This window comes from Ascidia mentula, chromosome 2 (genome assembly GCF_947561715.1).
Source record: "Ascidia mentula chromosome 2, kaAscMent1.1, whole genome shotgun sequence".
Classification (NCBI taxonomy): domain Eukaryota; kingdom Metazoa; phylum Chordata; class Ascidiacea; order Phlebobranchia; family Ascidiidae; genus Ascidia; species Ascidia mentula.
In genome coordinates, this window is record NC_138567.1 from 7,411,662 (window position 1) to 7,426,377 (window position 14,716).

Below are 14,716 nucleotides of genomic sequence, written 5' to 3' on the forward strand. Positions count from 1 at the left end.
TTGTGGGCTTTATTTGTTTTGAAATCAATCGATTTTGAGCATATTACAAAATACATGTATGGGATATTTTGAGGTTGTACAATAGATTAAGGAAAATACACATCTCATTTATTAAAGTTTTACTTCAAATAAAAAACAAACAAATGGAACTTAATTAACATTGTGGTCCAAATCCCCTAATAACCCGCTTCATGGCATAAAACAATTCTTAGATTAAATACATTTCGATCATAGCTGATATTAATTGTACGGGACAAGCATAGAACGAAGCGTTTAGTCATTCCGCTTCATATTCGTGAAACCCAATAAAAACATACAACTTGATCGTATTTTTTTCACTTGCGACATGCAGTTAATACTTTTTGGATGCAAGTATACAAATTTACGTGGTGTATTTAATTGTGGCATCATGGCAATCTACTTGCATGGAGCATATGTACACTGACTTTATTATAATGCAATAATGGAGACGCTAACCCGCCAACAGGTTTTTCATTTAACAATTACGACAAGGCTGCTAAAACCAGTGAAATTTCCAAAAGTCTTTATTTGCTATACGAAGCAGCAATCTACAGTGTCGTTTTTAATCTTCTGACCCAAAATGTCCCGGTCATTTGAGCTCAGAACTGGATAACCTGGAATTGCGTGTTGGTCTGTTCGTGATTGATACTTGAGACCGGGACAACAGGGTGTTGTTTTCTGCTTTCCTGCACGGCGCCGCGAGATTCATGATCAGCTTTTTCTTGTGCATGAATGTAACCACGAATATGACGATGCCCTGTTTGCAGAAACATGTAATCATGCAAGCCGTGAAGTCAATAATATGTTCAGGCAAGAGTAACCAAGCCGCATTGACGAGAACCAAGAGGTAATTTCAAAAATAAAATAATATAATTTTAACATAAGGTTCACAGGCTTCGCAGCCAAGGCATTGCAGCCAAGCTGGATCAGCCACTTTTCCCGATATTTTTCTGCATATTTTTAACATTGTATGATATATAAAGGCGCTAGTTAGATTTTAGTAAACTTCTGAGAGTATGCTATTTTTTTCTAGTACATGTTAAGCCAGTTACACCAGCACAGAAAATAAACACTCCACACGTTTTAAACGTTTGCAATACTATTACGCTAAGCAGTTTTCTGGCGCTAAAGTTATTGTTTAGTTGTTTTACACATGTTAGGCCAGCTTTTAGTATGTTTAAAAAATAATTTTGACGGATTTCCGCATTGACGGTTTGGAACGTTGGTATCAACCATTTTGTTTTTCATGAACTTGCCTTTTGGCACAAATTATTGTGGATTTACACAGACCTTTCGCCAACTATATTGAGGGGCTTCATCAGGGTTATGGCGATCAACCCGGTAATTTGGGTCAAAATGTCAGTTGCAACACAATTTATAAATACGTTGTTGTTGTTCACCTGTGTCGCAACGACGATAGAAAAGATCCAGCTCATGACTTCGAGATAAACAGGATTGCTGGAAAACATCATAAAGTAGCCGATGATCCATGAAATTCCAAGCGTGGTTGCTAATGTCAACGCAAACGCTACTTGGTCCTGGTTTGATCGCTTTTTCCTGGTGGACTTTATCTAGAACAAAACCAGAAATCACGTAAGCGTTAGATTCAAGATTAATTTATATTGCTTTCTTTGAAATCTTATATGTGAAATGATAAAATAGGAGAATTAGTTTGGCCTAATAACTCTTACACTATTGCCTGATGTTGTACTTGCATGCTAAAAGAATTATCTTGTCTATACAACCATAATTAACAGCACATGAACAACGTCAAAATTTTTTAAACTGCGTACACATGTTCGCTATAAAAGTTTAAATAAGAATAACGCAATCGCGTTCAGACACGATAAATTAATCGTTGGGTCAAGAATACATCCATATTTGTACATTTCGATCAAGTTCACCAACGTAAAGAAATAAAAAATAAACGTAAAAAAAACATTAAACCAACCTTTTTCGATTTGCAAGCTACGTTTTTCAGGACTGCAATGAATACGAACACGTTGAACAGAATAATGACGGCAACGGGAAGAAGAAAGGCGAAATAGAGGGAGTTACCCCAGATCCAGCAAAGATTCTGCGCCAAGTAGGAGTGGGCAAATGCCGATTTGACTGGAACAATGAAGTGAAATGTTTTGTTTCTATTTTTTGGCAGGAAGGTCCTCTCAAGAACGCAATATCACTAATAATCCGTATTTGATAAAAAATAAGCACGTTTAGAAAACTAAGCACGCAATTCCGAAGTGAGGATATTTGTTACAAACAAGCGCAACTAGATTTTCTAAGACACTGCTAGCAAAACAACCCATAGCAGTATGTGGCAACTCTTACTATAGACGTTGTTGTGTTTTGTTGGATTTACGAAACGTTACTTTTACTGCAAGAATTGCGTTTTACGCTTCTCGTACCTTTTCCACACACTGGTGATTCCGGTGAGGGAGTTTCAAATATCTTCACGAAAATAACGTTTGTGATGACAGTTATAACTGGAAATCCGTAAGCAAACACCGAAGCTTTTAATATGTAAGTCTCCCCTGGTATGTTGAATATCTGCAAATTTAAAGTTTTTTTTCAAATGAGATTCGTGCCATAAACATTAGGAACACTAATGATGAATTCGCTCATAATTCTGAGAATAAAAAGACCCATAGTGCTGACAACATTAACAATGTTTTATTTATTTAAAGACGTATGTATTCAGCACTGGACAAGCCCCCTTATTATCAGTGTAATAATTAGCGTAGCAAATCGCTAATGATTATAAATTATAAAATCACCACTCTGTTGCCAATTTTCATAAAAAAACGTAATTGGTTTTGGTTCATACACCTAAAAAATGTATAGGTTTGGTCGCGCGGTTCTGATAATAGATGATGTAACCAACCTATATGTGAGGACAATCGTTTAAGTCAGGGCGTGATATAACTGATGTCTAGGACGATTTTGTCTACGTCTATGTTATCCCTAAAATACACTTTCAACGGAATTTCTAAGACAAATTATATCCACCAAGACCATATGCACTTGTCAGTCGGAGATGTTTATGCATTTTTAAATGATAAATTATAAAAGTGATGTTGATTTTATCATATAACACGGCAGATAAATTTCATATACGCATGCCCCAAAATACCATGTAAAGTTCAAAAGTTCTACATACCAAGACAAGGGTGCGATACAAGAGGTGAGCATACACTGCCATCCAACACCAAGCACACAGGAGGAAGTAGTGGAGGACAGAAGCCATTGCTACACAATGGTAGTCGTTTTCTCTACGGTCGATACCAACCATGAAGATGACGTAGACGACGATGAGGTTCGCGCAGATGTTAATCAGGATTTTCGTTGGACGCCTCTGTCTCATTTCCCTGTTACGTGCATAAGTTAAAACTGGGAGATTTTAGAATCTAGACCAAATTGTTGTTGCAACTACAGTGTGCTTGGTTTTTTAATAGATAAGGGTAATAGTTAAAAAAAAGTACCTGAAACCATATATATATATAACAACGTTTTACATTTTTTGGACCTAGTTTTTAGACAAAGGATTTAAGACGTAGTTGTAAAGAAAAACTCGATCTGCGTTTTATTATGTTAGGTTTTGTGAGGGGTAATAAATAAATAAAATGCTCCTGAAACCACAAATATATCACAACGAGTACCAACATGTAGGAGTAAGTTTCACAACAATTTTAAGCAATAGTCGTATCACTGTATATTCATAAACTTTTTCTAGGACAGAGATTGCACGTTAGGCATTTCTGTGATAAAATTGCTTACTTTATGGCAATCTGCAAAATAATTGTTGCAAGCAAACAAGCCACTGAGATACTGGAAGCGACGAATGAAACAGTTTGTAAGGCGATACTTGCTTGTACAGGATACGTGCTCTGTTAACATAGAGAGTGAATCTTTATTCTATTAAACATCAATATTTGTAAGTATAGGTGGAGCTTTAATATCAACAAAATTTGTTGTCATAAATTCAATTTTCAAAGATATTTAGAAACCTTTTATCGCGGTTTCACTGCATTTGCCGCGATCGACGCGAATGCCGCTTTTGGCCGTTTTTCAAAATTTGTAAAAATTTTAACAGTGGAAAATACTGTGGGTAACGTTTATGTTATGGCGCTTTGCGGAAGCCTGAAACGCAATGTCAGTTCGACGTATTTCGTAAAGTTCCCAATTCAATAGCGTCAATCTGCATTTTAGAAACACCCATTAAACATCACCACCCTGGTAAAATTCAGGAAACTATATTTTGCCCAATAGACATCGTCAGTTTCTGACAGCTATTCAAATAAAACTTGTTCTAAACAAAAAGTACTTATGTATAAATAAAGATTTTACCGTAAGCAGAGCGAAGTTTGTGAGGTGGCTGCAGTTGCACTGAGGAGGGTTGGTATTGGGAACAAGACAACAACCAGCTGACGACCACGAAAATGTGGTGAAATCCCAATACGCACATGTCTGGTTAAAGTACTGTGCCTGAAAATAAACACTTTTACAGGTTTTGGGACAAAACCGATTTCAACGAAATAGACACCTTCAAATTGGAGTTATTTTGCTGCGTGCCAAAGGTTTCCTTGACGAGTGAATGGATTATGTTCACGGGGTTGCTCAGTTGCACGTTGGGAAAAGGCTTTGATCCGTTACCGATGTTCACTGAGAGAACCTTAACACATGGTTCTACTGAGTTATTATACTAATCAGTGATCCAGAAACCCATAAAGTAAGCAGATCCAGAGACAGGTAAATCACTTTTGTGTGTTGTGAATGATACACGATTTCTGTTCTGTTATCCATTGAACATGTTTCTTCTATTGTACATTGCGAAGCATTTCAGCAGCATATTTCGAAAATCCGGAAAAAACAACAACACGATTATCGTAAAACACTATGACAAAGCCTCTTAAACTACGGAATTTGGTGTGTAATATGGTGCCGCATAGAAATTTCCATGAAAAAAATGGGGCCGCAGAACGAACAAAATTAGGTCCTGCTCTGAAACACCAAATTACATTACGTACCCAGTCTACTTTATTGTTGGAAGGAAATAGAGTGTTGTCCGACAGCAAAAGAAACATCAATCTGGCAGATTGGTTGTTGGTGGCAGCATTAATTGCCTCCTTGGGCATGACGGAAGAAACTGGTTGCACCTCAATTCCATCGGGGGTGAAAACTTTCGGCGTGAAATTGACAGGTTTCTTGGGGGATTCCACGTTTAAAACTTCGGCGGTCATGGTAGGCGTTGCAACAGTTAGGCTTCCATTCGGCGGGAGGGACATTCTGTAACTTGTTGTGGTAACGGAATCGAGCACTTTGGCCTTGTTGGAATCGTCCGTGCTGCTGTTATGTCCGGGCTGCTGGTAATACTTAGTCATGTGACTTGATAACGTCACGACGCGCTGAAACGCGAACTCAGTCATCTGTGGACAACAAAAGGGATTAATCTAAGCACTTTCACTGTGCAATTAACTCTATTTATTGATCATACATCAGTTTCGGTGGGTATCAGAAACATTTACAACTGAACAAATAATTTTGAATGGTATGTTGGAGTATCGCGTAAAAAAGCATAAATTCATATAGACAAAAAACAGTTGTGGTTAAGCCCAAAGAAAGACAAGCACGGGGTCATTATGTGACTGAACACAATGCGATGTATTTGTAAAACTGCATTACTTGTCAACAGTTTATATGTTCTGATACATTTCATCTTTAAAGGTGTATTTTTGCAGGCCTCGTTTTATGGCCTCGTTTTATTTTGTGACCAATCACAGGCCTCGTGTTATCGTGTGACCAATCACAGGCCTCATGATATCGTGTAACCAATCACAGGCCTCGTGTTATCGTGTGAGCAATCACAGGCCTCATGATATCGTGTGACCAATCACAGGCCTTGTGTTATCGTGTGTCCATTCACATGTTTCGTGTTATCGTGTGACCAATCTCATGTTTTTAAATGCGAAAATTTAACGACGAAAGGTGTGATAGGTTTACCGTGACATTTGGAGGAATCATGGAGAGGTTGGAGAGAAAAGAGACTGTTTGAGATACGTGACCTTGGCTCACTTTTTGGGTGTCGGAAAGACACAAGTCAAGTTCAAGCAAGGTTGTGTCCAACTGAGCCGATGTTATGGTTTTTACATCAACCTGAAATGAAATTTCAAAAGAATTCATCGTTTAATCTTAGCAAGCAGTCCTAATCTTCATGATTTAAATTTTGAACTGGAAGATTGACCCAAAAATCATTGAACACCAGAATATATGGCTAAAGTGGATGTTTTTCTTCTTCGTGTTTACCTTTTTGAGCAAAGTGTCTATAGGAGTGCATGGTGACACAATTACGGAAGATGAGTTGAAATGTGAGAAAAACACATCCTTGAAATCTTCACGAGTGCAATAAACTATTGCGCGTGGAATGCCTTAAAAATAGTATACAAAAATGTCAAACCGATGATCACATCGGATGGGGGAAGTATTGTAATTCTTCTTGTTGGTGAATGATCAGAGCGTTGGATAAAACAAAATAACAATAAGGTACAGGAGATAAAGAATGAAACACAAACAGATAACTTCCTTCAGAAATGAAAACTAAATACTGTATGTTTCATGATGTCATTTGGGATTGCTAAGTAAAGACTTTCGCAGTTGGGCGAGCTTGCTATGATACATTGATATTTTTTCCATAAAATACGGTAGTTTTGTATGTTTTTATTATCGTATTGTCTGAACTTTACTTGTATTGGGGCAGGTTTCTATTGAGTAACCAGAGTAAGTTGGCATAGTCTCGTTGAATGTAAAGGAGCCATTTGGTCCCGTCACGGTCTCCTTGAAGCATTTGGCTGCCAAAAGTGTACGAAATGTTAGTTCTCTTACCATAAACATAACACTGCTTATATGTGCAAAAAAGCCACAATATTGCAAAGCTGCAGACAGTGCGTGTACACACCCTGTCTGCAGCTTTATAACACTGCTTGTTTAGTGCCTTTTACTCCTAAGCATCGGCATATTTGTAAAAGTTATGAAATAAAAACCAACAGGTTAAATAAGGTGTCTATTTGTTTTGGTTTATTTAATTGGGCTTACGGATTTACCAATGCAATGTACTCCAGTCTTTACTGCCGTCTTGTTGCACGTACAGAAGGTAACCACGTCTTTCTCCAAGTGTATCTCCATACCATTTGAAATGTACTTGCTGTCGGCAGTAACAGTCACAGGGGCCAGGGTGCCACTGATAGTTGAAAACATCTTGCAAGTTGTGTTGGCGGCACAAGTGCGGTTCAGACACGGACGGATAAACGGCAGCCCTGTTCCACAAAAACATTTGTTTTTGCCATACAAGACACGTTGAACGAATTTCCCCCTTAGCAAAGGACGTGCACAGAGGAAACGACGTGACCGGATGCAAGTGTGGGGGAAGATTAGGCGACCAAACACAACAAGAGTGCAGACTTTTTTAAATTTTTTCCCCGCAATTCTTGTAAACATTGGAAAGTCGGTGGTGATTTAGTTTCACGATGAAATAGCGTGATTTATGTCAGGATTTCCATACATAATAAATGATAGGGGTTCATGCGTTTTTGACATTAGAGGTTTTTATATTAGTAAAATACATGACAAGCAACTAAAGAAAAAGAAAAACGCTTTAAATATATCTGGTAAGTTTACCCCCACGAGCCGTAACGAATGTACAAAGAATGATAAAAAACAAAATGAACCTTTGGTCATCAGAGGTGTGGAATAGGCAGTGAGCGGAGAAAGAGAAATTGGGGCTCCTGTATTTGCTCTCAACGCCACTTGGTAAGAGCGGTTGGGTTTCAACGGGCCGTTGCATATCTGATATGGGGCCGTTAAGTTGCAACTTCCTTCTGTACCTTTATGCAAAACAACGAATGTTTAAGAAAGGGTGCACGACGTATAGGAAGTGTTCTACAGGAAGTGGGCTGTGATCGAATACCTATATCAAGAAGACGTTTTGTGGTATAGTAAGGTGAGGACGGTGAACAGCCGACTGTGAAGGCGTGATATGGAGGAGTGGGCGTTAGGTTGATGCTCGTCGACCAAACTCCAGATTTCGTTGTCCCTGCAAAAACGACGTTTTTTTGTTGGCCACAAATCATCAATTGAGGTTTAATTTCGAAGTAAAATACCTTTGACATACTTTGATAAGTACGTGGAAACAAAATATACGCAATTTGTTTCTAATAAAAAATTTACTGTCATAAGATTTTCGATTGCTATTTCTGCCACATCAATGATAGTAACCCGACCATTCAGTGGCCAAGGCTAAGAAAGAGTACATATTTCGTACATTTTAAAACTGTGACCTGCTTTGTGGTCAATCGTTACTAAGTCGCAAATCATCAATCAATTTGCGTTTAAGAAATTTTCCACTTGCATAAACAATCGCACGTTTTTATCGCATTAGTTTCCCACCTGTGTCGGAATACTGCAGCTCCTTCACGAAGATATCAACCGATAGAATAGGACCTCCGTCCGTGGAGAAGGTTTTGTTAACAACGTTGCAGGGATTATGTATGGTAGTTGCGTTACGACGTTGCGACGATTTGTCAACAAGTGCCGGCGGATAATCTCTAGTCAATGCCAATGGAGCTAAAACAAAAAAAAGTTGTTAAACTTTCGTTTTTAGCTATTTTGCCAACCCATTGCACGCAACTGCAATACGAAAAGCATTTCTTTTGTACGATATCGTCGTAATACTTACATTTGTTGACGTGGTTATTCAATTTCACAAAAAACACAAGAAAACTATATAAAGAAAACCCGTCACAAATCAGAAAAAATATCACTGTGAACAAACGTCACAATTTAGTTTAAACGGTTTAAAACGGTTGGAAGAGTTTTTGTGTTAATGCTTGATTAGTTTCGATGAAAATATTCTGCCGTTTTGACCGTTTAATTTTGGCCTTTCAGCACAAAAAGATGCCAAATTTGACTAATCGCCAATAAATTGTCCACCACCGAAGTTTGATCCATAAGAAGTATTTCATTTTTTGTCCAACTAAGCACACTTGTGTCATATTGTGATTTGAAAAGCGATCACTTTGAATTTTACCAAAACCCAACCAATCTTTGATGAAATAATTTTACCAAATTTGTCGTTTGTGTGTTAATCTACAAAACCAAACATTTAAAAACGGTGAAAATAAGTAATCTGCTGATTGTTCTTTGAACTTTGATCAGCAAAATCAGCGGTCAAAACATCCAATCGAAACGACTTTTACCAAAACCAAATCAATATTTTTCCACCCAAAACAACACAGTCCTGGTGGATTCCCCGTATCGTGTTATCGCGCACCAAAGTTAGCTTGTATTCGTTTTACAGAAAACATCCGAGTGTTACTTACGTCCGGGAACAACGACCGGTGATGAGAAAGGTCCGCTTCCGCTAGCAGTAATTTGGGCCACGCTTATAGTTTGCTTGAAACCTTTCAGAAGACCGACAATCATGTGAGACTGGACTGATGCCAAGTTGTCGGCGGTCGCATGGAACACCTGAACACACATGACTATGTATCAGTTATGCCAAATCAAAGTGACCACTCGATGCTTGGTTGTGTGCTGCACAATTACCCTGAGGAAGCCTAGCTGAACAGCAGGAAAAACTTCGGTCAATAAAAGTTGCGTTTAATTGTGCCAGAAGGATAGATTATTAAAATATATAGTGACCACTGCCATGCATCCACTGTTTTTCAAGTTTTATTTGCAAAAAGTCGTTATTACATCTAAATATTGCTAGGCTCTCAAAAAGTATATGATGCAGATATGCCAACAATGATAACCTTCATTAACTACTGTATAATTACACCTCAAAAGATCTCCACAGCATTACCTTCGTTATGTTGCCAGCCTTGGCGAGGATCGTAAATTTACTTGGTCCTGGATAGGGTCGGGAAGCATTCCACTTCACAAGCATTGAGGTCAAACTTATCCAGTCAGCCGTTGTGTTGTATGGAGCAGTGGGAACTAATCAGAGTACATAAGGGTGTTGAGTATAGGGGTAATAGCATCTTGCCATTATGGTAAATGTAGTAACTCATACGGATAACCATTAACCACGCATCAGCTGTTTTTATGCAAGGCAAACTATAGGTAAACACCGTACAAAACTCAATGCAAGTTTCCACAAAACATGGGCATTGAAAATATTGAAATAAGTTTCTTTATTTGCAGTTTTATCATTGTTTTTTTTTTATTGCGTTATACTTTGCAGTTCCACATACTAGACAGCCAATATAATAAAGTATGTAGTCACGATTTTATGATAAAAAGGATTTGGTAGCCGTGACCCACGTGCGATATGACCATCATGCACTTACCGGCTGGTCGACTTCGGATGGTTTTGTGGGTTTGACACATGGTCAGAGGGCACGTGGACAAAGTTATCTTCAACCATCTGATATAAAATCACAACAAGTCATTCAAACGATACAGAACACGAATATTATAGCTCAACAACCAATTTGATCAATGTTAAAAGTCTCACAACATAAGCGAAAGTTTAGCTACAAGCGATTTAATTCTGTTTCTACGATTTCTATGTTCGTCGATGTACCTGTATCCGGGTACTTTGCCAACGTTGATCGTGGGGTTGATTACTGTGTTGTGATTGGCCAGCGACTGACTATAACACGTCGGGTCGTTCATGTCCGAGCACTCGGAGGGGCTTTGCCTGTGGCAATAACATATTGTTAAACAACGGTCCCATTTAATACAAGCATATAGTTAAAAACGTATGCAGTTCGTTTAAAGGTCGAACTGCAATCAGAATTCCTGGAAATCTGCTAACGATGTGGTAGGTTAATATCCTACGCCGCGCGCGGCGTGGTATAGACAAGCTTACAAGGCTGCAATGCAGCCACGCTCAACTGTTTTACCCTAGTTTAAATTCCTTACTATAGTAACAGTGCTGTGAGGGGATTTTGATGCATTAACAACTTCTTAAAAACCAGCGATGACAAAATACCATGTGGTAACATTTCAATACGATTCCTTGAAAGCTTGGTTGTGGGTGAAGTCATGCTTTACCTTACGGTGACGTTAACCTTGTAGAATCCCGGACTGACAGAGATGGTTAGGTTGTTTTGTTTGTCTACTGCTGCGTTGAACGTGGGCGCTGTAAAAAGAAAATCTTAATACAGAAAATTGCCCAATGTCGTTCTAACTATCAATTTCATCTTGAAGAAAAATGGAGATCAAAATTTTACGAAATAAATTAATATATTGTAGTTATGGCGAAGACGCTAAAACTATGCTAACACTCTTACAAAAACCATACCTAAAGGTTGACATCCTCCTACGCACGAACAAGGTCCTTTCAGGATGAAGTTCTGGATCAAAGGGTATTAGTTGCTTTTTGTCCGATTTAGTCTAAGTTTTACTGTGAAGATTTCAACTTACGTAATTGATATTGGTCGTTGTTGTTGAGCTGGCACTGATGAAGTCGAACACATGCGAGGTGGTGTTTCTCTGGCAAATTAAGTCCACGACTGCACTTCTGCAATCAGACAAAAACACGGGTGGTGAGTTACGTTATGCGTTGTCGGAACGCTGTATAATTTAACCTATGGTTGTCCGTGGAGTGGTACTCAAGATTAGGATTTCCACCGATTGTTTCAAAAGATTCCGTGCTCTGCACACCAAGCTCGAATGGTTGAACCCCTTTATAAAGTTGACGTGCCTGAAGGTAAAGCAACACAATAATAACAACGCTTTAATAAATGACATGCATGCAGAAAAGCAAAGCATACATATGAATACACTTAGTTTTGCCGAATTTGTTCTGGTAAGATTTCTATTTTTTTGTTAATTCGATTATTTTTTTTTTGTAGTAAATGCTTACAGTTTACTACGGGTTGCACTCCATGCGTTTGAACTTATTGCTTGTTTTAGGGCTAGACGCGGCAAAAGCGCTCAGTTAATGTATCAGAAAAGAGTTCGATTTTCAGCAAGGAAATGAGTGGGCCACAAAGGTAATCCAAGTAAGACTCCCACATTCTTTGGCTTACCGCCAGGTTCCTAAAGCCGCTGACATTAAACCCTATACACGGGTTGAACTCGAACACGTGGACCCAGGAAGATGTGAAACCTGGTGTTCCGTTGTTGCTCGCCAAGCGGTTGAGGTCAATCGCTCCGCTTCCGTCTGACATTTCGCATCTGTGGGTTAAGAAAGTTATGTAAAAACAATTAAAGATAACCTTTTATTTCAAGATGACCTTGGATTTTAAATTTTTATTTTGTGTTTGGTTAAAGTGCACATGCAATTTATTGACATATACGAAGGTTTACTTTCGGCTTGAGTAGGCTACTTTTTGTTTGTGTGGCAAATGCAACGGTCTAAACAACAAACTACATTTTAAACATATCAATTTAAGGCTGCAAATTTGCTAGTAAACGAATGTTCGGCACTATTTCTGCGTAACAACGTATCCATCGTTGCTTAAAAGCAGGATGTGTCGTCCTCAATTTGACCAACATTTTCGCAAAATACATACAGCAGTTGCATCGGCATACATGGTCTGTAGACAATACTTTACCTGCATCGACTTGTACGTACACATGTCTGTGCAGAGCACGTGGCCAGCATCAGATATGCCAATAAGAAGAAACTGAAAACAATCCTAACGCTAGTCATGATGGAGCCTTAAAAAGTATTTTTCCAAGCCTTATTATCTAGATCAGATACCATAATTTAACTAACGCCAACACCAAATAGGAATATTGGATTATAAACGTGACTGCACACCAGAAGCCATACTATAATCTTAAGAGATTTTAATTTTCTATATAGGATAGGTATAGGCTAACACTTTCAGTTATTTAGCAAGTGGGCGCAAGGTAACTGTTTCTGTAACTCGTTCTTGACAAAAACAACATCAAAAGTAGATATGCCTGGATATTTTCATAACTTGGCATTTTGCAAGCCCATTCAATGCGCTTGCAACCTAATTCTGATTCATTGCAACCCGACTAAACGACGAACGTGCAAAAAAACGAAGGTACCATAGCTTGCTTCACAGAAACAAAACCGGGGTGCGCTGGTGAAAAACTACAGCTTTTTTCCAGCTTCTAGCCTTTACTGTATATACTCTCCAATGATATTGCTTAGTGTCTCTTCCTCTGCCGCCAGAATATTGATAAACGACTTCCTTGCATGTGAGGATACACAAACAGCGCGCTTTGTTTTATTTCACCGCGTTCTTGCGGGATGTGAGTCACGCTTGTGTGGAACCGTAAACTTACGTAGTTTTACTCTGTCGAAGGAACTAAGTTTGTCCCGCAAAGAAATTGAGTCCTTATTATGATTTGGGACACTGAGAATATGGGTATGTCTCATCAGGCGGATAAATTCTGTTTTTAAGCTTGCTTTGAAGCGAAACAAAACGAAAAATAGGCTAACACGACATTAAAAACACACGACTACACCAGGAGGAACTAAAGAACTTGCTCAAACATTCCGTAATTTTTGTGATAAATGTTACAAAGTTATAGATTCGTAAAAGCGAAATCGTGCCACACAGCGAGGTAACTCGATTGCCGACAAATACCACTAGGGAGTTGAATTCACGTTGTTATTAAGCTTACATCATTCAATTTTCTCCAATTCAATTAGTTTTTTGTTCGCAGATGCGATACTGGGGGAAAGGTAGGCTACTGGCTTCCACTTCAAACAAGCTGAGTCACGCTCGCAGACTAACTGCTGAGTCAACAACCTCTCATTTTTATGAATTTTTGCTCCGCTGCATGTTAATGTTTAACAGAAAAAGTAAGGCCCAAGGTGAAAGCAACTGTTCAAAAATATAAAAAAAAACAGAGTGGCGTTCGTAATTCGAATTTAAAACAACACAAATAATCCCAAAAAAGTAACCCAACCTCCGCGAGTATGCAATCATTACTGCATATACAGAGCGTTTAACATACGTTGTTAGTTAAACGCGAGTATAACACTGCAAACACTTGTCTTCAGAACCATCATTTTACACAAATCTGCTAAAACTGCATTTTCTTTAAAGATTCTTGTTTGCATGATTGCCCTTTTTTATAAGTTTGGGAGCAAGTCGAATGTTCCATTGTGCCATATATGGTAGAATGCATTGACATGACAGGCCACATTCACCATAGTATTTTGTCCAACGTGTTTAGGTTCTGTAGATCAAGTGGATAAATTTCTATTTCGCAATCTAGGCTATACAATCTTCGAAGGCATTTACGCCATGGTTTTAGGGAAAAGTTTAGTTAGGCCCGAATGCTGGGCAAACACTGTAGGGATCGCACAACAAACAGAACAAGTAACGTTTATGGCAAAGTGCTGAGTCAACGCCCTAGCGTTGTTCTGTGACATTAATAATTGACTAAGCAAAAAGGTTTGTTACATGCTGCCGTGAGAGAAGAACAACTGATGATGGACGCCAGTTTATGTTGGGGGGATTGAGACTGGGCGTGCAAGTGTGATAAGATTCTGTCGGTGTTAGATTGATTTCCGTTTCTATGACGTAAACTTTGGGTATTCTTAATACGCTTTGCTGTTGCGTTTTTTGTTTTAATCAAAGGAGAGCCTGAATCGCACAGTTTTGCAATGAACCACGATTTGTCAGGAAATATTCTTAGTACGTTTTTTGTAGACTTGTCGTAGTTTTTCACAAGTAATGCCATAAAACCGTTTGTGTGGAAG

At 38.6% G+C, this 14,716-nt stretch overlaps 1 protein-coding gene across 1 annotated transcript; it reads right to left on the reverse strand.

The window, feature by feature from the left end:
• Positions 1 to 151: 151 nt before the first annotated feature.
• Positions 152 to 12,679, reverse strand: LOC145889999 (uncharacterized). The gene is made up of 26 exons (XM_082981046.1): positions 12,582 to 12,679; positions 12,054 to 12,201; positions 11,610 to 11,725; positions 11,446 to 11,542; positions 11,324 to 11,375; positions 11,074 to 11,161; positions 10,601 to 10,717; positions 10,365 to 10,441; positions 9,878 to 10,011; positions 9,393 to 9,540; positions 8,461 to 8,637; positions 7,982 to 8,107; positions 7,743 to 7,898; positions 7,119 to 7,331; positions 6,762 to 6,866; positions 6,325 to 6,446; positions 6,022 to 6,174; positions 5,049 to 5,447; positions 4,565 to 4,693; positions 4,369 to 4,506; positions 3,799 to 3,908; positions 3,182 to 3,389; positions 2,430 to 2,571; positions 1,973 to 2,133; positions 1,422 to 1,592; positions 152 to 778 (listed from the first exon to the last, which is right to left on the reverse strand). The coding sequence occupies exons 1-26, from the start codon at positions 12,677 to 12,679 to the stop codon at positions 611 to 613; spliced, it is 3,753 nt and encodes a 1,250-aa protein (XP_082837172.1). The 3' UTR covers positions 152 to 610.
• Between the last annotated feature and the right edge of the window lie 2,037 nt (positions 12,680 to 14,716).

Bases quoted from the DNA above. Each gene is read 5' to 3' on its own strand.
- LOC145889999 (XM_082981046.1), bottom strand. From the start codon at position 12,679: ATGACTAGCGTTAGGATTGTTTTCAGTTTCTTCTTATTGGCATATCTG. The intron at 11,162-11,323 runs GTATGGTTTTTG...TTCTTTTTACAG, and splicing joins AGGAGGATGTCAACCTTTAG to CGCCCACGTTCAACGCAGCA. The intron at 10,012-10,364 runs GTAAGTGCATGA...TACTCTGATTAG, and splicing joins CATCCGAAGTCGACCAGCCG to TTCCCACTGCTCCATACAAC.